Here is a 27757-nt window from a genome sequence, read left to right on the forward strand (position 1 = left end):
CAGAAGAATTGGAATTGATCCATCCTTGTCTCCTTGTACTAAGCTCAACTCCAAATGGATCAAGGACCTCCACATAAAGCCAGACACTCTGAAGCTAATAGAAAAGAAACTGGGGAAGACCCTTGAGGACATCGGTTCAGGGAGAAAGTTTCTGAACAGAACACCAATAGCGTATGCTCTAAGAGCAAGAATTGACAAATGGGACCTCATAAGGTTACAGAGTTTCTGTAAGGCAAAGGACACCATCAAGAGGACAGATCGGCAACCAACAAATTGGGAAAAGATCTTCACCAATCCTACATCAGATAGAGGGCTACTATCCAATATATATAAAGAACTCAAGAAGTTAGACTCCAGAAAACCAAACAACCCTATTAAAAAATGGGGTACAGAGTTAAACAAAGAATTCTCACCTGAAGAACTTTGAATGGAGGAGAAGCATCTTAAAAAATGCTCAACTTCATTAGTCATTAGGGAAATGCAAATCAAAACAACCCTGAGATTTCACCTTACACCAGTCAGAATGGCTAAAATTAAAAATTCAGGAGACAGCAGGTGTTGGAGAGGGTGTGGAGAAAGAGGAACACTCCTCCACTGCTGGTGGGGCTGCAAATTGGTACAACCACTCTGGAAATCAGTCTGGCGGTTCCTCCGAAAACTGGGCACCTCACTTCCAGAAGATCCTGCTATACCACTCCTGGGCATATACCCAGAGGATTCCCCACCATGTAATAAGGATACATGTCCCACTATGTTCATAGCAGCCCTATTTATAATTGCCAGAAGCTGGAAAGAACCCAGGTATCCCTCAACAGAAGAGTGGATGCAAAAAATGTGGTATATATACACAATGGAGTACTATTCAGCCATTACAAACAATGAATTCATGAAATTCTTAGGCAAATGGATGGAGCTGGAGAACATCATACTAAGTGAGGTAACCCAGACTCAAAAGATGAATCATGGTATGCACTCACTAATAAGTGGATATTAACCTAGAAAACTGGAATACCAAAAACATAATCCACACATCAAATGAGGTACAAGAAGAATGGGGGAGTGGCCCCTGGTTCTGGAAAGACTCAGTGAAGCAGTATAGGGCAAAACCAGAACAGGGAAGTGGGAAGGGTTGGGTGGAAAAACAGGGGGAGGGAAGGGGGCTGATGGGACTTTTGGGGAGTGGGGGTCTAGAAAAGGGGAAATCATTTGAAATGTAAATAAAAATATATTGAATAAAAAAAAAGGAAAAAAAAGAAAAAAAGACATCATGAAATTTGCAAGCAAATAGATGGACTAGAAAATACCATCCTGAATGCATGGTATGTACTGACTGATAAGTGGACATTAGCCATAAAGTGCACAACAACCACACTGAAATCCACAGATCCAAACAAACCAAATAACAAGACAAAGGAGGATGTTTGAATCTTTCTCAGAAGGGGAAATAAAATAGAAATCGGAGGTGGATGGATGGAGGGAACTCACTGGGAGAGGGGATGGGGAAACAGGCTGGATGGATCAGATGTAGGGAAAGGAGTAGAGAGAGAACAGAAATTGGTAATGGACAGGGGTGGAGGGGGTATCTATGAGTTGACACTAGCTGAGACTCCTAGCACTCAGAAATATGGATCCTGAGGTAGCTACCCTCTATAGCCCGGCAGGACTCCCTGTAGAGAGATAAGGACACCTACCTACCCACAAAACCTTAGACCCAAAATGCGTCCTGCCTACAAGTTGTGCAGAGACAGATGAGCAGAGACTGGGGAAATGGCCAACCAATGACTGGCCCAAACTGAGACCCATCCCATGGGCAAGAACCAATTCCTGATACCATGATAATCTGTTATGCCTGTAGAGAGGATCCTAGATAACTGTCCTCTGAGAGGCTCCATTCCGTAGGTGATGGAAATACATACAGAGACTCACACCCAAACATCAGATGCTCAAAGACTTGTAGAAAAGTTGGAGGAAGGTTTGAATGACATGAAGTGGATAGGAAGTCCAGAAGAATCAACTAACCTCTAACTTTGGGGGTTCCTAGAACTAATCACCAACTAAAGATCATACATGGGCTGAAACTAGGCCCCTGGCACATATGTAGCATATGTGCAGCTTGGTCTTTATATGGGTCCCCCAACAACTGAAGTGGGGGACTGTCCCTGACTCTGTTGACAGACTATAGCTCCTATTCCTGTAACTGGGTCTCCTTGTCTGGTCTCAGGGGGAGAGGATGTGCCTAGTCCTACAGTGACTTGATATGACAGGGTGGGGTGATAATGCGGGAAGAGGGGCTCTTCCTTCTCAGAGGAGGTGAAGAGGGAATGAGTGGAGGAGAGGGGGTAATGAGTAGAGGAGCTGGGGAGGGCTGAGAGGAGGGGGGTGATATTGAGATGTAAAGTGAATGAATGAATGAATGAATGAATAAATAAATAAATAAATGAACAATCTAAAAGAAAAAATTTTCTCCCACTCTCCCACTATGCAGGTCTTTTCATGTCATTAATGATATTGTTTGCAGTACCCCATGATGCTAGTTTTCAATCTCTCATTTTTGTTATTAACTAAAGCATGAAAATTAATGAACATGTCTTACCCGAACTATTTCACAGTCGACATTTAATTCAGTTGCAACAGCTTCAATTTTCTCTCTACATACAGAGCCCAGGCTGGTCATACCATTGTCCCAGTACTTCTTAAGAGTAGCCAAGTCTCGGTCACTGAATTGAGTGCGGTCTTGTAGCTAGAAAATAAATATTTAAATTTTAATATGAGAAGATAAATAGGGTGGGAAGTAGCAAGTTAAGTTCAATATATAACATTGTGACAGTGATCCAGAGATATTCTAAGAGACACTTATGCCTCTTCTTTCAGCTATCAGACTGCATTTTTTTAACTATCAAAAATTAGCAATGTTTAAAGGGAACACAGGCGTCAGGAGTTCAAACTGACCTCCTAAGCAAAGCTGCAAAAGGCTGGCCTTCTCCACCTCTCAAGGCAATAATAGACTTGTAACAAAGAATTCTTATCAAGCCCAGAATGGGTGAGACTCTTATACTCAAAAATATTATTTTCTCTTTCAAAGTGGTGTGTCTTTAAGGTCTCATGTTTCTCTATCTGGATGTAAATTAAAACAAAATAACAACAAACACTTTATTAGAGAAAACTTAGGACCCAGATCTCCTTGTTCCCACAATAGGACTAATTGGTCTATCTCACAGTTAAATTGTGTATGCTCTAGCCTTGTCTCCTGGCTTTCTATAAGTTATAAGATGCCTACAGGCATGGTGGGGAGGAAATTAGATGCTCCCCACACTTTGGCCAAAATGTAAATAAACCCATTTGCTTAGACTAATTTCTGATTCTTAGATTGTCTAAAATCCAGACAGCCTGAGACTGAGTTGATGAACCCAACTGTCCATCAAATATAAAAGATAAACAAATTTTATAAGTTTTGCCATATTTCTTCAGTATTAAAATATACATTTTCACTGTTTTAAATTTCCATAATAAGTATACTAGGGTGAAAGGAGTAGATTTGCTTTTAAGTGACAGGAATGCAGTACTCTTCACTCTGCAAACATGTTCATTATAGCAAACACATAAACAAGAAGATGATTTAAATTAACAACCTGGAAGAACACTTAGCATTTTAATTTATATTCTTTCAGACTTTTACTTATAATGCACACGTTTCCACTCATAAATTATATAAAATTAACAGAGATAGAGACTGTGGATAACAGCTTACTCAGTAAAGGGCTGGCTTTGCATGTAAGAGAATGGTTTGCTTTGAGTCCTAGTCACCCATGTAAAAGCCCGAAATGATGGCATATTCTTATAAAGCAAGTGTTGGGGAGACAGAGACAGAAGATTTCCTGTCTCTCAATGGTCAGCCAGTCCTAGCCTAACTGTTGAACTGCAGGCCAATTGAGTCCCTGTCTCAAAAGAAGCCTATTATTCCTGGTGAGGGAATCCTGTTCAACATGCATATGTAAATTTATACATATATGTACGCCTGAAACATATAGAAACATACATACACATACAGAAACACACTGACACAGCCAGCCAGCCACACACACACACACACACACACACACACACACACCAAATATAGCCTAATATCACTATGCTGCCTGCCCTTTGGTGTTAATCTAAAGTTTTCTTACAGGTGGAGTTAAACTCTAAAGGCCCCTAAGCATTTGCTTCCCAAGAAGAAATTTCACACAATTCTGACAACTTAAATTAACCAATATATATTTCATAGCTTACTTCATCTTTTCTATAAAATTCTAATATTGCTACAGAAAATGTAGAGAGAAACTATAAATCTGTTTCCTCCCAGTTTGGCCAAACTGCAAACAAATCTATTTGCTTTATCAATTTGTTACAACTTTTACAATGCAGCAGGTTTATGAACTTAAGGACTCTTGGTAACATGATGAATTTAAAAGACGAATTAGTAAAATGTAAGAGGACATTGTAATTATGAAAAATGAATCATATTTATAGTCTCCAAAAGTTTCCAATAAACCTAACCCTTTTTGTTCTTAGACTTTAAAAAATATAGTACATACTTTATACATTGTTTAATTCAATGAGTCTCAGAGGTGTCCCTGGGAAGCAAACTAGAAAAATGATAGAATAATGACTATCATTTTGCTGATGAGGCATCAGGAAAAGTCAAATAATGTGTTCAGTAGGTCACAAAGGGTCCAATGCAGAGGTAGAAATAGAAATACCTCTAATTCTTTTTCTGTAAGCTTTATCCTATGATATACCCAATTATGTTATGGAATACTGGAAAAATCTACATATACAATTGTATATATATATATATATATATATATATATATATATATATATATATATATATAAAATCCATGTGTATACATGTTTGTGTGGTAAGATAAAGGAGAAATGAAAGGAGAGTGGGAGGTAGAAGGTAGGGAGAGAAAAGGTGGGATGCAGTGGAGAGAAGAAACAGGAAGTTGGGTAGATTGACAGGTAGAGAAAAAGAGGGAGGGAGGTATGAAGAAAGGCAGAGATAGATAGGGATAGATTGTTGAGAGACAGATTAAGAGGGATAGATAGTTGAGAGAGAGAGAGAGAGAGAGAGAGAGAGAGAGAGAGAGAGAGAGAAAGACGAGATTATAAGAATGATTTTAAAAGTGTTGCAAATTAAGATGTTTGGGGTATGCGGTTGTTTTAGTATAATTAGTTCATCTGAGCATAATATGACTTTCTCATTACCAACATATAGCGAAGATAACCCTGACCCCCTCATCAGGCAAGAAAAGAAAACAATATATATTAACAGTCAGGGCTCTGCTAGTAGTCCTGGAACTACCAATAGTCTCTAGTAGAGCAGATGGAAGGGTATAGGACTTCAACTGGGAATGTAACCAGTAGTCCCTCCTGCCTCCTCACTACTAGTGGCTTTCAGAAGTGCTAAAGTATATTGCAGGGTAATTGAATTCAGGACTCTATGAGGCAGCTCAGTGAGTTTGGTCTCACATATGCTGGGGTGGACATTTTATGTGATGCAGGTGGTTTTGAGTCATCCTGCTCTAGTAAGTAAACGCAATAAACCCACTTGTTCCGCAGGCTGGATTTGAATGGAATCTTGCCTTTGGTCTGTCTTTGTTGCTGGGTTTTGAGTGAATACATATTTGTTCACATCTCCACAGGAGAAGCAATGCAATAGAGGCTCCAGTGCTGCCTTTTGCCTAAGATAAAGTTTATTTGGTTCCACACTAAGAATGCCCTTCAATACTTCATACACATATGCTCCTTTTAATGTGTTATTTCTAACTGCAATTTAATATAGAGAACTTCCTAAATCAGACTCAAAAGTAGGAAATAAAATATGCACAACAAGGGCCGGGGAGATGGTACAGTGAGAAAAAACATTTGCTATGTAAGCACAAGGACCTGAGCTCAAATCACCACCTCCCACATGAAAGTCGAATGTGCCAAGTGTGCCTATAGCCTGTACTGGGAAGTGAAGCTAACTCGATTCCTGGTGTTTTTTACCTAGCCAATCTAGACAAAATGGCAAGTTTGAGGTTCAATGAGCCTTTCGTCTTTCTGTGTCTGTCTCCATCTCTCTGTCTTTATGTGTCTCTCTCCCCATCGCTCCTCTTCCTCGTCCTTGCTCTCTGAACATGTATATTAATAAATTCAATTTCAAAGGAATAGAAAGATGGCTAAAAAGTTAAGAACATACTCTTCTTTTAGAGAATCAAAATATGATTCCCAGTACCGATGCTGGATGGCTCACAACTATCCATCACTATATTTCCAAGGCATCTATCTGATCACCTATTCTGGTCTCCACAGGCAACTGCAAACACCTGGCACACAAGCATCTGTTCAGGTGCACAATGCATCCAATTAAAAAATAAAATTTGAAAATGTTTACTAGTTAAATCTGTTTCTCCTTACTTAAAAATATATTATTAAATCATATGTTTTCAATGAATGAATCTAAACATGCCATTTAAAGTTTTTTTTTTTCCTCATCAAGGGGGTCTAAGTTATTTGCAACATAAAAATCGCAACACTTATTCATTCTACATTGATTGCACAACAGTTGTGGAATTAAAATTCACAAAACCCAGGATAAAATCAATTGTAGAAGATTCTAGGAAGGTTCAAATAATTCATTGCAACTGCTGTCATGAATATTCTCATGAATTTCCATTGCACCAAATTCTCTAGTGCGAGTTAACCTACATTACTGTCAGAATGGAAGAAGTAATGAACAGAACACTGAATACACTCAGCCAATTAATTTGTAATTCATTTAGAGGACATCCAAAGCTGATTCATTCTTTAAATTGAACTAAATAAAACCTGATTTTATTTGCTAGAAATGTGCTGGGGTCTAAGCATTAGCAATGCTAAAGGCGACCTATTATGACAATGCCTATTAAGTAGAAGCTTATGAAAGAAGCGCAGTTCTTTTTAAAGCTTCTAAGAGCATATTTTAACTAAGAAAATAAATAAGGTAATAAAAATCAATTAGCATTAAAATTGCAAAGACCCATTTAGAGAGGGAACAGAGTGAGTGGACATGTACAGGATAAGGTGAATTCTCCCCTAAGGAAGACTGAAATTGAAGTTAAATTTTTCTTTCTATTGGACTCTCAGGTCAACTTCCTTTTAGGAAACACACTGAAGCCTAAAGTTCTGGCTTAGGTAAAGGACACTGTCAATAATTCTGTTGACTTTGTGCAAAGGGTTGCATTCCAAAAGTCCAGGGCTTCCTAAATGTGACATAAAAAAAAAAAGCATTGTCAGTGTGCTAACTTCAAACAAAGCCCTTAATATGAAATACAATCAAATAAAAATAAAAGAGTATAAAATCAATTCCTGTTTTCCCTTTCTTTACCTGAAAACATATTAATTTTAACACCCAATATAACCACTAGCAGTAGATTCTTCAGTAACATTCTAGGACTAAAATGCATATATAGAGCCAGGTCCAATGGCTTACACTGTACTGCCATCATTACAGAATTACTCTGAGTTGCAGCCTGAACTGCATAGCAAGCACTAGGGAAGACACAGGCTATGTGTAAGATTCTCCCTCTTGCTTGTAACTGTGTGTGTGTTTATGTGTGTATATAGTGTGTGTATGTGTGTATATATATAATACATAATACATGTACATATATGTATTATATATATACACACAATTATATGTGTGTTAGTATATGTGCATGTATGTGTATATATATGTATATGTATATATATATGTGTGTGTGTGTGTATATATATATATATATATATATATATATATATATATATATCCTTATCTGAAAAACCTATAAATGTAACACCAAAAGTCAACCACTAGTAATACTTTCATGTGTGTGTGTGTGTGTGTGTGTGTATCCCTAATACATATGATACCATAACTTTTTTATTCTTGAGACAGGGTTTCTCTGTGTAGCCCTGGCTGTCCTGGAACTCACTCTGTAGACCAGGATGGCCTCGAACTCAAAAATCTGCCTGCCTCTGCTTTCCAAGCACTGGGATTAAAGGCATGTGCCACCACCACACCCTGGCTATGATACCATAACTTAAACTTTTCTACCTAATAGTATATTATGCTAAACTTTCTGTATCAACATTTACAGATATACATACATTATGGCCTAGGCTAGCCTGAACTCCCAATCCCCCTTGATCAGTTTCCTGAATTCTGGGTTCACTAGGTATGAACCATTATACCTGGCACATTTGACTATTTTTAAAAAAATCAATCATGTAAGTATAATTATGCAGTGTTTGTCATTCTGTGCCAGGCCTACTTCACTTAACATGATACTTTTCATCATTATTCATATACTTATAAGGTTACCTTTTATATGGGGTGAATAATATTCTATTCTCTCTATATATGCCTATCCACAATGTTATAAATTGTTATATGCATGTACACAGAAATACCACATTTTCTCTATTCATCCCTTGATAAAGTTTAGGTTGTTACCATATTTCAACTATTTCAAAAAATGCCTCAACTATAAGGCAGATATATCTCTTTGAGATTTCCCTTTCAAATTCATTAAAAATAGATTATTTTTGCCGTTGTTGCTGCTGCTGTTGCTTTTTTGTTATGTGTACATGGATCTGTAGGTATCCACAAAAACTAGAGGAGTCTCATATGCCACAGAGCTGGAATTACAGTTGTAAATCACAGGTGCTGGTAACAACTTGGATCCTCTAAGAGAACAACAGTAGGTACTCTTGGCCATTGAGACATCTCTCAAGGCCCAGTGTTCAAATATTTCGATTATATATATCCAAAAATGGCAATTCCTAAACAATGATACTTTTAATTTTTCAGTTTCAATTTTTAGCTAACATATTGTGCTCATCCTATAGATACACCCATAACAAGGTTATCTATTACCATGTGTGGTGGGAAGAAATTCCCAGCAGCATGTTTTGTTCTTTGAATTTTTCCTCTTCATATTGTTAGAGATTCCTGCCACTGGGTCATGAGAATGGCTAAAATCAATGACTTCCCATACTGAGCAGATGAGATGAGCAATAATACATTTAATTCTAGTTGCAGATACTGTATGCTATGTAAAGCCATATTAATGTGCACTTGGGAACAAAGTCTGTTTCTGAAGTAGTAGGAAACAGGATTTGTACAGATAAGGACTGATGGTAACCAGTTTCCAAGCACGGTTTAATAGTCTATGAGGTAGTAGCAAACTGTTACTCTGAGATCAGGTATTGTTCCTAGTGCCCATGAAAAAGGTTGTTTAAATAATGTAACTGCAGCAATACAACGGAGCAGACCAGTTGAGACACTCCTAGGTTTCCACAGATACTTAGGCATGCAGAATGATGCGTTTACTTAGTGAATATGAGTTTACTTTTTTATTAATCATTTTATTTGTTTACATTTCAAATGATATCCCCCTCCCGGTTACTCCTCCATAACCAGGCCCCTATCCCATTCCCTCCCTCCACCTCTTTCCCTCTATGAGGGTGTGTGCACCTTCTGTCACTCACCCAAATCCTGCCTCACCCCTCTAGCATCCCCCTACATTGGGGCATCAAGCTTCTTCCCCTTCCCACTGATGATAAGGCCATCCTCTGCTACATATGGGGTTGGAGCTATGGCTCCCTCCAGGTGTACTCCTTAGTTGGTTGTTTAGTTCCTGGGAGCTCTGGGTGGTCCAGTTAGTTGATATTGTTCTTCCTATGGGATTACAATCTCCTTCAACTCCTTCAGTCCCTCCCCTAGCTCTTCCATTGGGGGTCCCTGGGCTCAGTCCAATAATTGGTTTTGAGTATCTGCATCTGTGTTAGTCAGGTGCTGGTAGAACCTCTCAGGGAACAGCCATATCAGGCTCCTGTCTGCAAGCACTTCTTGGTGTCAGCAATATAGTCTGGGTTTGGTGTTTGCATATGGGATGGATCCCTAGGTGGGGCAGTCTCTAAATAGCCTTTCCTTCAGTCTCTGTTCTAGTTTTCGTCTCTGTCTTTCCTTTGGACAGAAACATTTCAGAATGGCTAAGATCAAAAACTCAGGCAACAGCAGATGCTGGTGAGGATGTGGAGAAAGAACACTCCTCCATTGCTGGTGGGATTGTCAATTTGGTGTTTCCTCAGAAAATTGTTAATAGTTCTACCTGAAGACCCAGCTATAACACTACTGGGCATATACTCAAATGATGCTCTAACATATAACAAAGACACATGCTCCACTATGTTTATAGCAGCCCTATTTATAATAGCCAGAACTGGAAAGAACCTAGATATCCCTCAACAGAGGAATGGATACAGAAAATGTGGTATGTTTACACAATGGAATACTACTAAGCTATTAAAAACAATGAATTCATGAAATTCTTAGGCAAATGGATGGAACTAGAAAATATCATCCTGAGTGAGGTAACCCAGTCACAAAAGAACACACATGGTATGTACTCACTGATTCATGGATATTAGCCCAAAAGCTCAGAATACCCATAACACAATCTAAACACCATATGGAGCTTACGAAGAAGGAAGACCAAAGTGTGGATGCTTCAATACTACATAGAAGGGGGAACAAAATAATCACAGGAAGTAACGGGAGGGAGGGAACAGGGAGGGAGAGAAGAGAGGGAGTGAAAAAGAGGTAGGATCAGGTATTGGAAAGGATAGGAGAGAAATACAGAGAGTCAGGAAATAGAAACATGTAGCAGTGGGGGATGGGGTACTGCTACTAGAAAGTCCCAGATTCCAGGGAATTGAGAGGCTCTCAGGAGCCAATAGCAATGACATTAACTGAAATACGCAACAAAGGGGAGATAGAACCTGTAAGAGACCACCTCCAGTTGATAAGCATGGCCCCTAGTTGAAGGATGGTGCCACCCACACATCTCAACATTTTAAACCCAGATGCATTCCTGCCAAAGGAAAGGCATTTAAATTTTGAAATGCAGGCTAGAGATGAAGCCATGAGTCTTGTTTGTACATGGCAAGTGCTCTCCCACTGAGTTAGATTTCCAGACATTGATTTAAAAATAAATGCAGTTGGTCCTCTGTGCCTATGGGTTGTGCATCTATAGGTTCAATCAGATTGTGGATTGGAAATATATATGAAAATAATTTTATTTGAAAAAACTTGATTTTTTTTAATTTTTTTTTTTTTGGTTTTTATGAGACAGGCAGGGGTTCTCTTTATAGTCCTGGTGGCAAAACTTGAATTTACCAGTGCTAAATAATGTGCTTACTCCATAGGAATGAAGTCTCTATTTCTGAGCTCCTCCATTTGAGCATCGTTCATCTTCTCTCTCAGTCATGTCCTATGCAATTAGGCCTGTTATAGTTGGGTCTGCACTAAATATGGACAAACTACTTTCTCATTATTATCACCTAAAACAACATAACACCTAGATATAGCTGTTCATTGTATTAGGCATTATAATATTGGCATAATGTAATATGGGTGGAAGGATGTGCATATCTTATATACAAATATAATGCAGATTTGTATATAAGGGAGTTGAGCTTCAGTGGACTTGGATGTCCATAAGGAGGGCTGAAATCAGTGTGCTGCAGATACCAAGGGGATGACAAAATTGTTAAATACCCTGGAATGAAGGCAGGAATGCATAATGGAAACTGGTTTTTGCTATCTTTATCTGGATTTTGGCTTTGTAATATTGTAGAAAACTTGCCTCTTTTTTTTTTTTTTTTTTTTTTTTTTTTTTTTTTTTTTTTTGCTTTCCATGCTTTTAGTGTCTAGAATTATCTGAATTATATATTTGAGTGATTTGTATAAAAAAATACACATACACCCATATACACCCTCCCCTTCCCTACCCTGCAACGTGGTATCTTCTTATCATCAGGACCAATATGTGCTAATATTCTTAGGTATGTGGCTTTCCACTCTAGCGTGGTTGACTGTTCAGTGGCTATACTATTAGAAACAACTTATCCTTCCTCTTCCGGTAGCTAATAGTTGCTAATGGCTCATCTGATACAGGCTCATCTGATATAACTGAATGCCCAGTTCTCCCTCTCTATCCTGAGGTTTTGTCTGATCTGATCTTGTACATGTTGCAACTGGTTTGAATTCATATGGATTGCTGCCCTACTGAATCCAGAAAACAGTTTCCTTGCAGTTTTCTACTGACTCTTATATTTTTTTCTGGCCCTCTTCTGCAATGATCCCTGAATTTTGAGAGGAGGTGGTATGATATAGATGTTTCATTTAGGGCTCAAATTAGGGCTCAGTCTTAGTCTCTGTAACTTGAACAGTTTTGGGTGTCTGTACTATTCACCATCAACTGCAAATCTAAGTTTCTCTGATGAAGGGAGGGGATACATTACATCCAATAAATGTTTCTGTGAGCATCAGTAGAGTCCCCTTTGAAATTATGCCTATAATTTTTCCATAGAAATTCTACACCGAAGCTGGGCGGTGGTGGCGCACGCCTGTAATCCCTGCACTTGGGAGGCAGAGGCAGGTGGATTTCTGAGTTCAAGGCCAGTCTGGTGGCCTTATATTGAGGTGGTATCACCCCAGATTTTGAGACTTCTCTGCCTCCATATTTGAGTGAGTCAATTCTTTGTCTTCATTTGACAGGAACAGAAGACATGAAATTCCTATGCAGTTTTAATTAAAAAAAAAAAAAAAAGAAAGAAAGAAAAGAAAGAAAGTCAGTTTCTTTTGTAGCTAGAAGCTGGAATTGTCCTTGCCAGATAACAAGGACAACTGCCTCTGCACCTGGTCAGAGAGCAGGGATGCTGGGCAGGAATTTTCTTATCTCTTTCTCTTTCAAGGTTTACCCCTTTCTTGAAAACAGACCTGAGAACATTCCTGAGACAGTGAGGCACCTGGACACCTGAAGTGAAAAGGGGAAAACCAGACCAACCAGCTCACTTCCTGCTGGATTCCTCAGGCTAGTGAGACTGTAAGCCGCAACGGGGCCCCATTCCTGAGGCTCTTCCTTCTCGGTCATTCTGTTTCCTCTTAAACTCCCTACAATAAAATACGGCTTTCTAAAACTCTTTCTCTCTCTCTAGTCTAGGAATTTCATTCTTTAAATTTGTGTGAAAAGAACCCAAAAGGTGCTAGTACAGGGTGGCTTTGATATTCATCAAGCTTCTAGGACCCGGCTTCCCCAGCCAAGCACACCCAGGGCTAAGAAGGGCTGCCACTGTGGAGCACATTCCAAACTTGCTGTGGCAAACTCATTCACTTGGATTCCTCGTCCTAGAGACTCCTAACTAACACACATCACAGCTATTTGTAATTCATTCTGGAGAAACGCCTTTCATTGCATAGCCTGAGTTTCAGTAAAGAAAATCTTAGTTTCTGTTTTGTTTTTGTTTTTTGTTTGTTTACTTTCTAGAGTTCATAGGCATAACTTGAACTGATTGCATGCCAATAAACCCATTATAAAGAAAATATGTTTCAAATGTATTTAATATATCAAACCTCTTGACCATCACAGTTTAGTAATCCAGCACTGTAAAATACCAGCTTTTTACCCTCAAAGCCGCATGGCTGACTGAAGCAGAGGCCCTACAGCAGATATCCAGAATTATGTGTATAGTGTGTTATACACAATTCTAAATCACCAATATATTTTCTATTCTCTCTCTCTCTCTCTCTCTCTCTCTCTCTCTCTCTCTCTCTCTCTCTCTCTCTCTCTCTGATTTGTCTGATCAGTGAAAACTAGTGGGAATCTAGAATATTCTAAATTTAAATCTTAGGTCGTTGTCTTCTTAATTGTGGGCAAGTGACTTAATTCCTGAGACTTACTTTCTTTGCACCACTAAAATGATTAAATAATAAATCCTGGGTGCTAGAGAGATTGCTCAGTGGTTAAGAGCACTCATTACTCTTCCAGAGGTCCTGAGTTCAATTCCCAGCAACCACATGGTGGCTCATGACCATCTATAATGGGATCTGGTGCCCTCTTCTGGTATGTCTGAAGGCAGCTATAGAGTACTCATAAATAAAACAAAGTAAATCTTAAAAAAAAAAAAGCAAGTATGTGTACACACACACACAAAGAGAGAGAGAGAGAGGGGGGGGGGAGAGAGAGAGAGACAGACAGACACACACCAGGCTCATAATCATGGGGACTTTATAAATATTAGCATCCTGATACCTACTTCCTCTACAAGTCTATCTCTATCCTAAACAAGTAAAAAGTACAAGATACTTTGATATTTAGAGGTAAACATAATTCCAGCAAGATACTAGATACCTCAGGGGAATAACCACTTTTTAAAGGAGCAGAATTAGCTAGAAATACTTGGAATTTCCCCAGCTTTTTTTGCAAAGAGGACCATACCATGAATACTATTACTGATTTTAGAAAGTAGCCCAGTCACAAAAGAACACACATAGTATATACTCACTGATAAGTGGATATTAGGAAAAAAGCTCGCAATACCGACGATACAACTCATAGATCATATAAAGCTCAAGAAGAAGTAAGATCAAAGTGTGGATGAGTCAGTCCTACTTAGAAGGGAGAACAAAATAATCATGGGAGGTAGGGGGTGGGAGGGCCTTGGGAGAAAGAAAGGAGGGGAGAGGAAAAGGGGGAGCAGGATCAGGTGTAAGGAGAGACAGTACAGAGGGGAGAGACAGTACAATTTCCTCCAGCTGCAGGAAATTGAATAAAGGTGTGTAGCAATGGGGGATGGGGAACTGGGGGTAGCCACCTGAAAGTCCCAGATACCAGGAAAGCAAGAGGCTCCCAGGACCCAGCAGGGAAGGCATTAGCTAAAATACCCAACAAAGGGGAGAAAGAACCTGTAGAGACCATATTCAGTGGTTAGGCATGGCCCCTGGTTGAGGGATGGGCCACCCACCCATCTCAAAAAAAATTGTTTTAACCCAGAATTGCTCCTTTCTAAAGGAAATACATGGACAAAGAGTGGAGCAGAGACTGAAAGAAAGACCAGCCATAGACTGTCCTACCTAGGGATCCATCCCATATGCAGCCATCAAACCCAGACGCTATTGTTGATGCCAAGAAGCACTTGCTGACAGGAGCCTGGTATGACTGTCCCTAAGAGGCTCCGTTAGAGCCTGACAAATACAGATGCACATACTCACAACCAAGGACTGAGCTTGGGACTCCACTAGGAAGAACTGTAGGAGATGAAGGGGTTTGCAACCCCATAGGAAGAACAGCAATATTAACCAGTCAGAACCCTCAGAGCTCCCAGGGAGTAAACCACTAACCAGATTACACATGGAGACACTGATCGCTCCAGCTGCATATAAGGCAGAGGATGGCTTTATCTGGCATCAATGGGAGGGGAAGCCCTTGGTCCTGTGAAGGCTCAATGACCCAGTGCAGGGGAATGCTAAGGCTGTGAGGCAGGAATGGGAAGGTGGGTGGGGGAGCCCACTTATAGAAACAGAGAGGGGATGGGATAGGGGGTTTATGAAGGGGAAATGGGGAAGGGGGACATTTGAAATGTAAATAAATAACCAATAATAAAAGAAAAAAAACAAAATAGTAGGTATGGTTAATGTGTTTCCTATTTATAGTTCACTCTTCATATAGTACAGATGCCCATGGATTATTTTGACTATGGAAAGAATATGATTTGTTTTCTTGACAGTATCATCATGATGCAGTTAAAGCTTCGTTACATTCCCTTCCACTAAAATCTATGTATGGCCCATGATTCTGTACAATAAATTTGAACCTTGATAGATGTTTGCCTTAATTTTTTTCTTTCCTTTACTGCCAATCCATTTTATAGATTTCTGTTGTGGTCTGTCTGGTTTTCTCTGCTTTAAATGTGTTATGTAAAGAAAAACAGTATTTCTTTAGTTCACAGTTCTGAAAGTCCATGAGCACAGTATGCACATCTTCGTGGAAGCCTGAGGGCCTTCCCACTAGGCCCTTGCATGGTGGAGACAAGTGTGCTGCAAAGAACCTTGTGTATTATTCTTTAAACATTTCAGACTCATTCAGGGAAAGTACAAGAAAGAGATAAAAATGAGAACTTCATCTTGTAATGTTAAAATCACAAACCTATATCATAAGTATGACTTAGCTGTGTTCTTATTTGTGAATGGGAAACCTTCTGCAATAAGTATGAAATATCAGTTATAATATATAACAAACAGTTCAATTTAATAAAATATGTAGGTACCAGGAAATTATCTTGCCACTTGCCACTTGTCTAAAAGTCCCAGGTGCAAGACAAAACTTTGACAATATATTTAAAACACAAATAGCTTCAAATTGACAGTGTTAAGATAGTTCCTCTCATTAATTTGCCTGATCTTAGAACTGTTTTGTATGCACTAAAATTGCCACTTTTCTCTGTAGCTTCTTGTCATGTGATTTCTCCCTTTTGCACTTGCTCCTTTCATTATGATACAGCCTTATCACCCCTAGAGCTGAACTGACACCAGGGCTGTTCCCATAAACTTCTGGAAATAAACACATGAATTATAAGGGATTAATATGAGCAATTGGGAAATAGGGAAAGAAATGGATAATTTTGAGAACCATACAAGCCAACCATGTTGAATTAAATGAAATAAAAAAATCTAAACTGACCAATAACAGGTAATGATGGAATTTATAATAAAAATCCCCCAGGAAAGAAAACAGCCTAGATATGGCATCAGCAGGGAATTCATTTAAACATTAAGAATTAACAACAATTCTTCTCAAACATTTGGAAAACATTGAACAGAAAGTAAAACTCCCTAAACTTGATTTTCTTTTGAGGCCAGTATTATCTGATACCCATGCCAGATAAGGACACTGTGATTTTATGCTACTACATGTTAAGTAACTTCTATGAAAAAAAGTTATTGAATCCAATCATAGAGAAATGGAACTAAGCATGTTTACCATACATTATGATCAATCTGGATTGATCCAAGAAGTATGAGTATGGTTCAGCATACAAGAATCAATCATGTAATAAAACATATTAATAGAACTAAGGAGGAAAGAAATCTCACATGAACATGTTAATTGGCCCTGGAAAATGGTATCAACACTATACATATTCTAATAACATGTATATGGAGGATACAGGAAGTACTTGTAATTTTGTTACTATCAAGCCCACTGCTCCTTCAAGCATATTGAATACATCAGTGGCAAGGTGAGATGTAAAAACTCACATATATCTTGCTGAGATTGAGAATGAATTTTTTCGAATGAGGTTGGGACTAAGTAGGCAAGGGGTTAGACAGGGAGTAACAAAGAAAGCTGGGGCTGTACCTTGCTAGCTATGCCAGCTTCTTATGCAGGGAATTAGATGTGTGAGAACCAAGGAAAGAGTAGCTATGCTATTGGTGTCCATAGCACCTGACTATCAGAATGCCTCTTGTAGCTAAATATCCTTGAAGGCACAATTGGATTTTTCTCACTATATCACAAACTCAGGGACCATAGAATTTTCTCAGTTCTAACCCAGGCACACTAAAGAAGGATCTCCATCTTCAAAATATCCTCATTCCAATATATAACTTACTTTGTGGTTTTAACATTCCCATTGTGGGCTTTTCAAGAGGATCATGGGAAGAAATACCCGCAAAGGGGGATCTAATCCACCATAATATGGGAAGCAGAAAAAGATTGACTCACCTACATAGCTATGCTAATATCCTCACAAATATCCATAAAAACTTATTAAAACTTCACAATATAGAGCCCAGTGAGGTCCTACCTACCCCGTTATGTCAGCCCCTTCCAAGCTCCAATATGAATTGCTTCGTTTTGTTTGGCTTTGCTAAATAAACTTCTGCTTATTGTTCTGTGTTTCTTAGCCAAAACTTTTGAGAAGACAAGAAATGAGGGAAATACTTCAACAGAGCATTCACATATTGTCAAGACTGATCTTATACTTTAGTGATCAAGCAATCACTTTGGATTAGCCTCCAAGTAGACAAAACTGCATGTGTGCACCATCTTACTTATTGATTGGAACAATTCTTTACCTAAGATGATATATTGTAAGAGTATCATTGGGATTTATATAACCATCAAAAGGCCACAATCTATATATTTATTTCATTTGAACACAAGCCAAGAGCTTTGTGCATTATAGGTAAGCACTCTACCAAGTTAGCTACATACTAAACCAAATATATGATTTTTTTTAAAAAAAATAGGGTCACATTATTATGCAGCCTTGGTTGGCCTGGAACTCACTAACTTAATCTTAACCTCAAACTCACAGATATCTCTGCTTCTAGTGCACATGATTTTAAGTTTTAGTGTTTTTCCATTCTGACTATTTTCCTGAGTAAACTATTTATAATATAATATATTAAGAAAATGTCAGTGTCCCTATAGAAGTGAAAATATTAAAAAGAATACCTTTGCAACTGTAAATAAATTGAAGAAGGCTTCATAGTTCTGTTAACCTTTTAGAAAAGGTCATCTAAAGATTCGTTGAGATTCATTTGGTTCAATTGATACTGGACAGCAAACCTGATCAGTGGACCCCAATCAGTAGAGCCAGGAGAGTATTGCATAACTTTACACCATCATAAGACTCATACGAGGCATGTATTAAGAATATACTTTCCAGGTTCCTCCCTAGAGATTTTGAGTGGGTAGAGAATAAACATGTCCTATTTTTAATAAGCCCTTAGACCCTACCATGACAACATACACATTTCAGTGGTTCCTATGGTCAGACAGTGATGGAAACAATGTACCCAATTAAGTAGATCTCCCAGTTATTGACTCCTTCCTCCAGGTTTGTTCTGAATTCTGAAAGCAAAATTTGTTTTCAGTTGGCTGGATAAGAGTAGACAGACTTCCTTATCCCTCCAAACTTGAATGAACAGGCAACTAACTGACTTCATCATTCCAACTGTTCATACAAGCCTATCGAAACCACAAAGTAATAAAAATTAAAAATCATGTTTCTACGAAAAAGAAAGAAAGAAAGAAAGAAAGAAAGAAAGAAAGAAAGAAAGAAAGAAAGAAAGAAAAGAGAAAGAAAAGGTCCTGTGACTCATGCTCAAAACAGACTATAGCTTTTCCCTTTCCCTGATTATACTACAAGGAAAAACAATATGATTGTATAATGTACATGAGAAATGACCTGAATTCTTACTCTATTCAATCATTTAAAAATCTTAGCCATTGTGACTTTGGTTTCTTAATATACAGAGTCACTATAAATGTTTGTCCTATCTCTTATACTATATTTTTACAAGGGTTAGAATGAAAAAATATCTGTGAAACTATTAGAACAAAACACCAAAAATAAATAATGTTAAAATGCTGTTAAATTAAAATAAAAAGCTCTCAATAAGAAAGAAAACATCACTGAGTGATAACATAAATGGTTGAAGTAAATATATGCAAACTATATACATGGAGAATGATTAATATGCAGACAATATTAAGGAACTGAAATAACTCAACGGCAAAAATAAATTAATTTTTTAAAGGTCAAGTGATCTGAAAAGATATTTTTCAAGGAAATTGTATGAAAGAGCAGTAAAATGTTGCATTATCTTTATCTACGGAGATGTAAACAAACATTTACTTCAGACAAGGCACCAAGAATACATTACATTGAGGACTTCAGCAAAGTCAAACCCTGGTGAAATAATCAATTTATTGGTGAATATGGGTGAAGAGTAAACTAAATGAGCCTAAGTGACTCCAAAATACCCAAGTGTCATTTCATTACAGACGACTAGCTCATGTGCGATACATCATAGAATTCTCCATTCAGTCCACTTTCCACTTCCTGTGTATTCTAGCACCTCTTGAGGTTACCTGCAGCTAGGAGGGTACTAGAAGGGTATACAGGACAGAATCTCTGGTGAAGATCTTGTGACCCTCCCCCAACCTCCTTCTCCTAAAGGGTGAACAATTCCATTATATCACCACCGACCTAACTATCACAACATTATTTAGCTCAATTAGTTGTCATGGTTACGAGGGCACAATAGTCTCATCTCTAACATGATGATAAAATCATGTTATGCCCAGAGAAAAAAGCCACAGTACAACACCAGCAAGTAAAAATGCTATCACTAATCATTTAGGAAATGCTAATCAAAACCACAGTCATTCTGGTTCTTCAATAAATTAAAATAAATAAAATACGGTATTAGCACCTCACATAAGCAGGAAACTCATCCCTCCTAGAAAAAAAAAAAAAGAGGCTTTCCAGATAACAAGGCTTTGCCCAGAGAAGGCTATAAGCAGGACAGAAATGCCCCCTGCTTCTCTAGCACTGGATCATAGGCAGCATGACCACTGTCCTATCTCACATGTCATGCACTAACCATGCCCACATGTATCCCACATGTCATGACACACAGGTCATATTAACCAGGCCAAGTATTCTGCACACATCTCCATCTCAAAGTTTACCCAAGAGTGTGCTAAGGACTTTTCAAGCACCTGTCCTAACCCAGTAGCAGAGCATGTGGGTTTTCAACCTAATTTGGTAAAGCTAAGGGACTTTTACTGACTTCTTTGTGGTTCACCATGTTCCTCCTGTGTCCCACCTCCTAAAGAACCTTAGAAATGTGTTCTAAAGAATGTGTTTCTTTGTCCAGGTAAGCTGGTGCTTTGCTTTAGATCCTGCTGAACTGCCATACCTAATACCTTTTGCCTAATGGGCTACACTTCAAGACCTCCATGCCTCCCTTAAACAGCACTCCTCTCTCCCCAATCTAAGATTCTGGTGGCCACACCTGAGGCAGGAACTGCTGAGGTAGATTTCTCTGTGGGACTGCTACACTCTTGCTGTTGCTGTGTTTGCACTGAACAGCAGACCTTTGTCCTCCTCTTAGTCTCCAGGATGCTGACTATTTGTTCGGAAATCCTAACAAGAGGTCAGGGGTTACTCTGGTTGTTGACTTGTTCTCTGAACAAGACCTAATGGCAGTTGGCTGTCCACAATTCTAGAAGGGAACCGGAGGGTCCACAGGGATGTCTTTCTCGTTCATACCCTGTTTAACTCAGCAGACTTCATAATGAGTACCACCAAATCTCACCTAACTAAAGATTCTCACTTTACTGCTTTTTGCATAACCTCAAAGCATTTGATTTTGGGGAAGATATCAAAAATGATTTTCTTTGGGTACACTGTCCACAAACAAAATGGATAACAAGAGTGACCTGAAAATGGTAGCATGAAACATTCTTAGAGATTTAAGGAACTTTATACATAGCAGTTGCAAGTTGTTTGCAGTTCCTTACATGCAGGCTATCTTCTATCTGTTACTGACCTTCTCTCTGTCAATCTTTTACCACCTTCCAAATCCTGGGGCTAAATGAAAAACATGTTGCTGTGGAAAAATTTACTGATTCCAAGGACTCGTTCACTATCTTTGACCTCGGTGACCATGCTGACCTTCCTTCTCCTTATGGCCTTTTGGCCCCCTCCAAGCCAGCTTCCTCTCCTACCCGTTCAGAACTGCCTTCTCCACCCTCCTTCCACCTCTGCTTTTACTGACTGATTAACTTAAGCCCCCATGCTCCATTTCCTGCTCACATGGAATTAACTGAAAACTCAAAGCCACCCAAAACCAATCCTTGGTGAAGGCCTGAAACTGTCTAGAGTGAATTCTGAACCAGAACTCTAAGTAGGAGCTCCAGAGCCCGTCCATGGTCTCTGGGACTGTGTAGAGTCCCCAAATTATAATTAGAGATCCCCAGATTCTCTGGCCCTGTCTGCTAATAAGCCACCCCATTCATCACTCCATTCTGTGACTACTGGTAGATCCACTCAGACCCAAGAGCAGCCCCAAGATTAAAAACCAAGGATCATTCAGCTGGTTCATAATCAACACAACAAGTGTGAAGAGAAGATATGCATACCACAAAACACCACAAAATGACATAAGCACAGATGCTTGGATCTCATTGCAAAACGACAAAACATTGAACAGCAAAGACAATAAATACACTTCCTCCTGAAACCAGAACCCTAAGCATAATAATCCTTGAGAAAAGCAATTTAGTTGGTGTACAAGCCAAGGACTTAGAGCAATTATAAGTACAACCAGTTCAAAGAGGATATGAATAAATGCCTGAATGAAGACTTAAAAAATATTAACAGTTGAGTGAAATAATGAATACATTTCACTATATGAAAATAGAATTAAACAAAAAGAATCATTAAAGAAAAGCTGACCTGAAATAAAACTTTAAAGGAAAGATTGAAGAAGGAAGCAAAAACCTCAGAGGTAAGCTTCACCCACAGAGTACAGAGACAGAAGAGAAAATCTCAGGCACTAAAGACAAGATAGAAGAAAATAGGTACACCTCAGTCAAAGAGGTGTTTTTTTTTTTTAATAGGAACAAAACAGCCAAGAAATCTGGGACACTATGAAAACACCAAATCTACAAATAATAGGAATAGAGGAAGAAGAAGAAAATCAGGCCAAAGGCATAAAGAACAATTTTCAACAAAATTACAGGTGAAAATTTCTCAAATTTAAGGAAAGAGATGGAGCAAAAGATATCCAGAACACCAATAACAGGAGCAGAGAAGAAACTCTCTGTGGCATTTCATAATTAAAACCTAAATGTACAGAATAAAAGATATTAAAAGCTCCAAAAGAGAAACACCAAGTCATATATACAAGCAGGTTTTTAACACCTTTTTAGGCCTTTTTTTTGTTTACTATTTGAAGATATTTATTTATTTATAGATTTATTTATCATATGTAAGTACACTGTAGCTGTCTTCAGACACCAGAAGAAGGTGTCAGATCTCTTTACGGATGGTTGTCAGCCACCATATGGGTGCTGGGATTTGAACTCATGACCTTTGGAAGAGCAGTCGGTGCTCTTACCCGCTGAGCCATAAGACTTTTTATTTGGATGAATGTTTGCCTGCATGTATCTTTGTACACATGTGTGTCTGGTGCCTGTGGAGTCCAGGTTAGGGCATTGAATCCAAAAGAACTGGAGTTACAGACTTTGATAAGCCACATGTGTGTCCTAGGAATCAAACTTGGAAGAGCCCACAGTGCTTTTATCTGCTAAGTCTTCTTTCTAGCTCCAAGATTGGCCTTTTAATGGACACATTGAAAGTTAGTGTTCTGAAAAAAAAACATATCTGCCAGTCCAGCCAAACACTATCAGATCTATAAATCACATATTAACCCTAATGCAGTGATAGTGGGTATAATTAGATAAACTCTGTTATCAAAAATAATCATTTATCAAATGGATCTAACAAATCTCTGGAGAACATTCTACCCAGACACCCAAAAATATACTTTCTTCTAGCAATTCATAGAACTTTTTTTTCCAAGAGACCACATATTAGGACACAAAAAGTCTCAACAAATATATGAAAACTGAAATAGCATCCTAAATCCTATCTGATGACCATGGATTGAAGCTGAATATTACCAACAATTAAAAAATGACAGAAGAGAGGGAACAGGGTTCAAGTAGTTATAGATCTCCTGATCCAAGATACCTAAGTGGTGGAGGTTCATTAGCCCTCTATCTTCACATGTGTGTTTCATTATCTACAAACTTTCTCTTTTATTTCCTTTATTTAAATTTAATCTTTTTTACAATCCAGATGTTATCCCCCACCGGGTCCACCCTCTGACTGTTCCACATCCCATACCTCCTCCCCACACCTGCATGAGGGTTTTCCCACCCTCCAGCCCCCAGCCAACCAGATCTCCCTACTCCCTGGGGCCTCAAGTCTCTTGAGGGTTAGGTCCATCTTCTTTCACTGAGGCCAGACCAGGCAGTCTGCTACTGTACTGTTGGGGGCCTCATATCAGCTGGTGTATGCTGCTTGGTTGGTGGCTCAGTGTTTGAGAGATCTTGGGGGTCCAGTTTAATTGAGACTTCTGGTCTTCCTACAGGGTCACCCTCCTCCTAAGCCCTTTTCAGCCTTCCCTAATTCAATAACAGGGATCAGCCGCTTATGACCATTGGTTGGGTGCAAATATCTGCATCTGACTCTTTCAGCTGCTTGTTGGGTCTTTCAGAGGGCAGTCTACAAATTTTCTTAACCCACCAGTCTCTATGATCTCCTCCTGTTTTTTTTTTTTTTTTTTTTTTTTTTTTTTTTTTTTTTTTTTTAGATATATTGTTTATTTACATTTCAAATGATTTCCCCTTTCCTGGCTGCCCCTTCCCATAATCCCTCTCCCATAATCCCTCTCCCCTCCCCCTGTTCCCCAATCAACCCCCTCTCGCTTCCCTGTCCTGGTATTGGCCTACACTGCTGTATTGAGCCTTTCCAAGATCAGGGACCTCTCCTTCCTTCTTCTTGGACATCATTTGATATGTGAATATCACTCCAAGCTATGCAAGCCACTCTCCTAAAACTACTGATATATCTCTACAAAGATGTCTTTCCCTAAATACAACTATACTTACTTTTATTTATCTCATTGTTTACTGCCTCCGGAAAACCCCTTCTCATGATTTCTCTGAGATATTAAACCATGTTCTTAAGCCTTTTGTAGTTACTACACAGTTAATAGATAGGATCATAACCAAAATGCAGAAACCACCTAAAAAGCGTTATGCTATGGCTACCTCAGACTTAGTTCTGAAGTTGAGGACCCCTTCCATCTGGAATCATTTTACAACTTCTGAGATTCTTTAAGTAACTTGGCATAACCCTAGCCGAGGAATCACTAATAAAGTATCTACACTAATTCTATATATGTCTTTTATATTATCCATGATCACATTCCCATTTTGGAAGGAGAGGGGCTTCTTATCTTCCAAAGGATATCTCATAATTAACACCATCTTAATCCTAAAAATATTATGAACTGCCTCCTTACTACAGTAGGTAGCCATCCTTCATCATAGGTAACACCCAAACCAAAATCCTCCTATAAGCCGAGAAAAGCAGAAAACTGGTTGGGAGGCTAAATTTCAAGCCACATATTTTGTTCTTATTTTGCTGTCTTTTAACCTTCTTGTTCCTCATCTACATTTAGAGTGGAGGCTATCCCAAGAAGGTGATGCCTTAGATCAAGGCTGCTTTATAAAAGAGAGCAAAAGATTTTAAACTAAGGGGAATACAGTTTAAAATGTTGCAGCCCTTTATGCTGTCTGCATGACCTCTTTTCGTCCACTTATCCCTGTGCTCCTGCCCTTTTACCTCCCGGGCTAGGCAAGACTCAGCAATTTGCACCTCAGACCTCTGCTGTGCAGCTGCAATGACTCATTTGAGAAACTTCTTCCCCGCAGGTCACTTCTGGTTCATTATCTTATCAGCACAGAGACTCTTAACATTCCCGTTTGTTTCTCAACATCAACTTCCCAGACCTCTTCAAAATTCCTTGCCCCTTTGTACTCATTTTGCAACATTTATATATGCCCACGTCCACAGACATACAGATGGATAGACAGACTCATACATTTCCTATATGGCGTGTTATGTGGGATATGAAATAAATATTATTAATTAAAGTTAGAACATAGGTCCCTTCACAAGAAAGGGGAAAATCTGGCAAGCAAGCTAGCATTAAAACTGCTTGAGATTGTGTCTGTTAGATAAATTCTGACATTGTGGAAAATATAAACACGTTCTTATATATTTCTTACATAGCATGGTACTCAAGTTAGACTTTGGTGGAATCATATATGCAATAAAGGGATATTTATTCATATCTCTCATAGAAAAGTTACTGTGACAAAGTAAGACAGTCAAAGACCAGAAGGAGACGGATTTTCAGCTTCTGGAGAAACAAGACTGTGTACATGTGAAACCTAACAAAAAATACCTGGACTCTTTAGCAAGGTTTGCAGGTAAAGGTGAGTCACATAAATTAGTCTATATAGAAGAGAGGGTTAATTTTCCAAACACAGACACAAACTGAAATGTATAAAGACTATGAACATTAAGAAAAAGAAAAACAGAAAAAGCTTCTGTAAGGTGAAGGACACTGTCAATAGGACAAAACAGCAATCCACAGACTAGGAAAAGATCTTTACCAATCCTTCATCTGATAGAGGGCTAATATCCAAAATATATAAAGAACTCAAGAAGTTAGACTCCAGAGAGCCAAATAACCCTATTAAAAATGGGGTACAGATCTAAACAAAGAATTCTCAACTGAGGAATCTCAAATAGCCAAGAAGCACTTAAAAAATGTTCAACATCCTTAGTCATCAGGGAAATGCAAATCAAAACAACCCTGAGATTCCACCTCACACCAGTCAGAATGACTAAGATGAAAATCTCAGGGTACAGCAGGTGCTGGTGAGGATGTGGAGACAAGGACACATGCTCCACTATGTTCATAGTAGCTTTATTTATAATAACCAGAAGCTTGAAGGAACCCAGATGTCCTTCAACAGAGGAAAGGATACAGAAAATGTGGTATATATACACAATGGAATACTACTCAGCTATTAAAAACAATAATTTCATGAAATTCACAGGCAAAGGGATGGAACTTGAAAATATCATCCTGAGTGAGGTATCCTGGTCACAAAACAAAACACATACTATGTACTCACTGATAGGTGGATATTAGCTAAAAAACAAACAAACAAACAAACAAAAAAAACAAAGCTCAGAATACCCATGATACAACTCACAGACCATATGAAACCAAAGAAGAAAGAAAATCACACCAAAGTGTGGATACTACACTCCTGCTCAGTAGGGGGAAGAGAATAATCTCGGAAGTTGAGGGAGAGAGGGATCTGGGAGGGAGAGAGGAGGGGGGGAAGGGGGGCAGTTCAGATATGGGAGGAGATGGGGAGAAGTACAGAGGGTCAGGAATTTGAAAATAGGTGTTTAGCAGTGAGAGAGAGAGGGGGAACTGGGAGTAGCCACTAGAAAGTCCCAGATGCCAGGGACCTAAGAGGTTCCCAGGACCCAACAGGGAAGACTTTAGCCGAAATATCCAACAAAGGGGAGAGAGAACTTGTAGAGATTATATCCAGTGGATAGGCAAGGCCAACAACTCATCTCAAAAATATTAACTCTGAATTTTTCTTGCTAAAGGAAATACAGAGACAAAGTGTAGAACAGAGACTGAAGGAAAGGCCATCCATAGAGTGCTCTACCTGGTGATCCATCCCATATACAATCACCAAACCCAGACAGTATTGTGGATGCCAACAAGTGCTTGCTGACAGGAGCCTTATATAGCTGTCTTTTGAGAGGCTCTGCCAGAGCCTGACAAATACAGAAATGGATGCTCTCAGCCAAATATTGGACTGAGCATGGGGTCCCCAATGGGGAAGTTACTGCAAGGATTATAGGAACTGAAGGGGTTTGAAACCCCATAGGAAGAGCAACAATATCAACCAACCAGACTCCCCAGAGTTCCCAGGGACTAAACCACCAACCGAAGAGTACATAAGGGGTACCCATGGCTCTGGCTGGATATGTAGCAGAGGATGGCCTTATTGGGCATCACTGGGAGGGGAGCTTGGAGGCTTGGTCCTGTGGAGGCTTAATGACCCAGAATAGGAGAAAGACAGGCCACTGAGGCAGGAGTGGGTAGGAGGGTGGGTGAGCACCCTCATGGAGGCAGGGGCATGGGGGATTGAAGCTAGTGCTGAATGCAAGGCAAGCAAGCACTGTACCAACCAAGCTATAGCTTTAGCTTCTAGCCTGCCACCCATTTGCTGGTACTGAAGAGAATGTGTATCTGCTTACTGAAGTGCTTTCACAATTTTCTTTTTTTTTATTAGATATTTTCTTTATTTACCTTTCAAATGTTATCCCCTTTCTGGTTTCCCCTCTGAAAATCCCCTAACACATCTCCCCTCCCCCTGCTAACCAACCC

At 39.0% G+C, this 27757-nt stretch overlaps 1 protein-coding gene across 1 annotated transcript in view; it reads right to left on the reverse strand.

The window, feature by feature from the left end:
- Hdx (highly divergent homeobox) overlaps positions 1–27757 on the reverse strand; it is a 92312-nt gene that overhangs the window by 39036 nt on the left and 25519 nt on the right. Inside the window, exon 4 of the mRNA XM_052171155.1 lies at positions 2594–2740. Coding sequence (XP_052027115.1) covers positions 2594–2740 — 147 coding nt within the window. The remainder of the gene's footprint in view (positions 1–2593; positions 2741–27757) is intronic.

The sequence above is a fragment of the Apodemus sylvaticus genome, chromosome X (genome assembly GCF_947179515.1).
Source record: "Apodemus sylvaticus chromosome X, mApoSyl1.1, whole genome shotgun sequence".
Taxonomy (NCBI): domain Eukaryota; kingdom Metazoa; phylum Chordata; class Mammalia; order Rodentia; family Muridae; genus Apodemus; species Apodemus sylvaticus.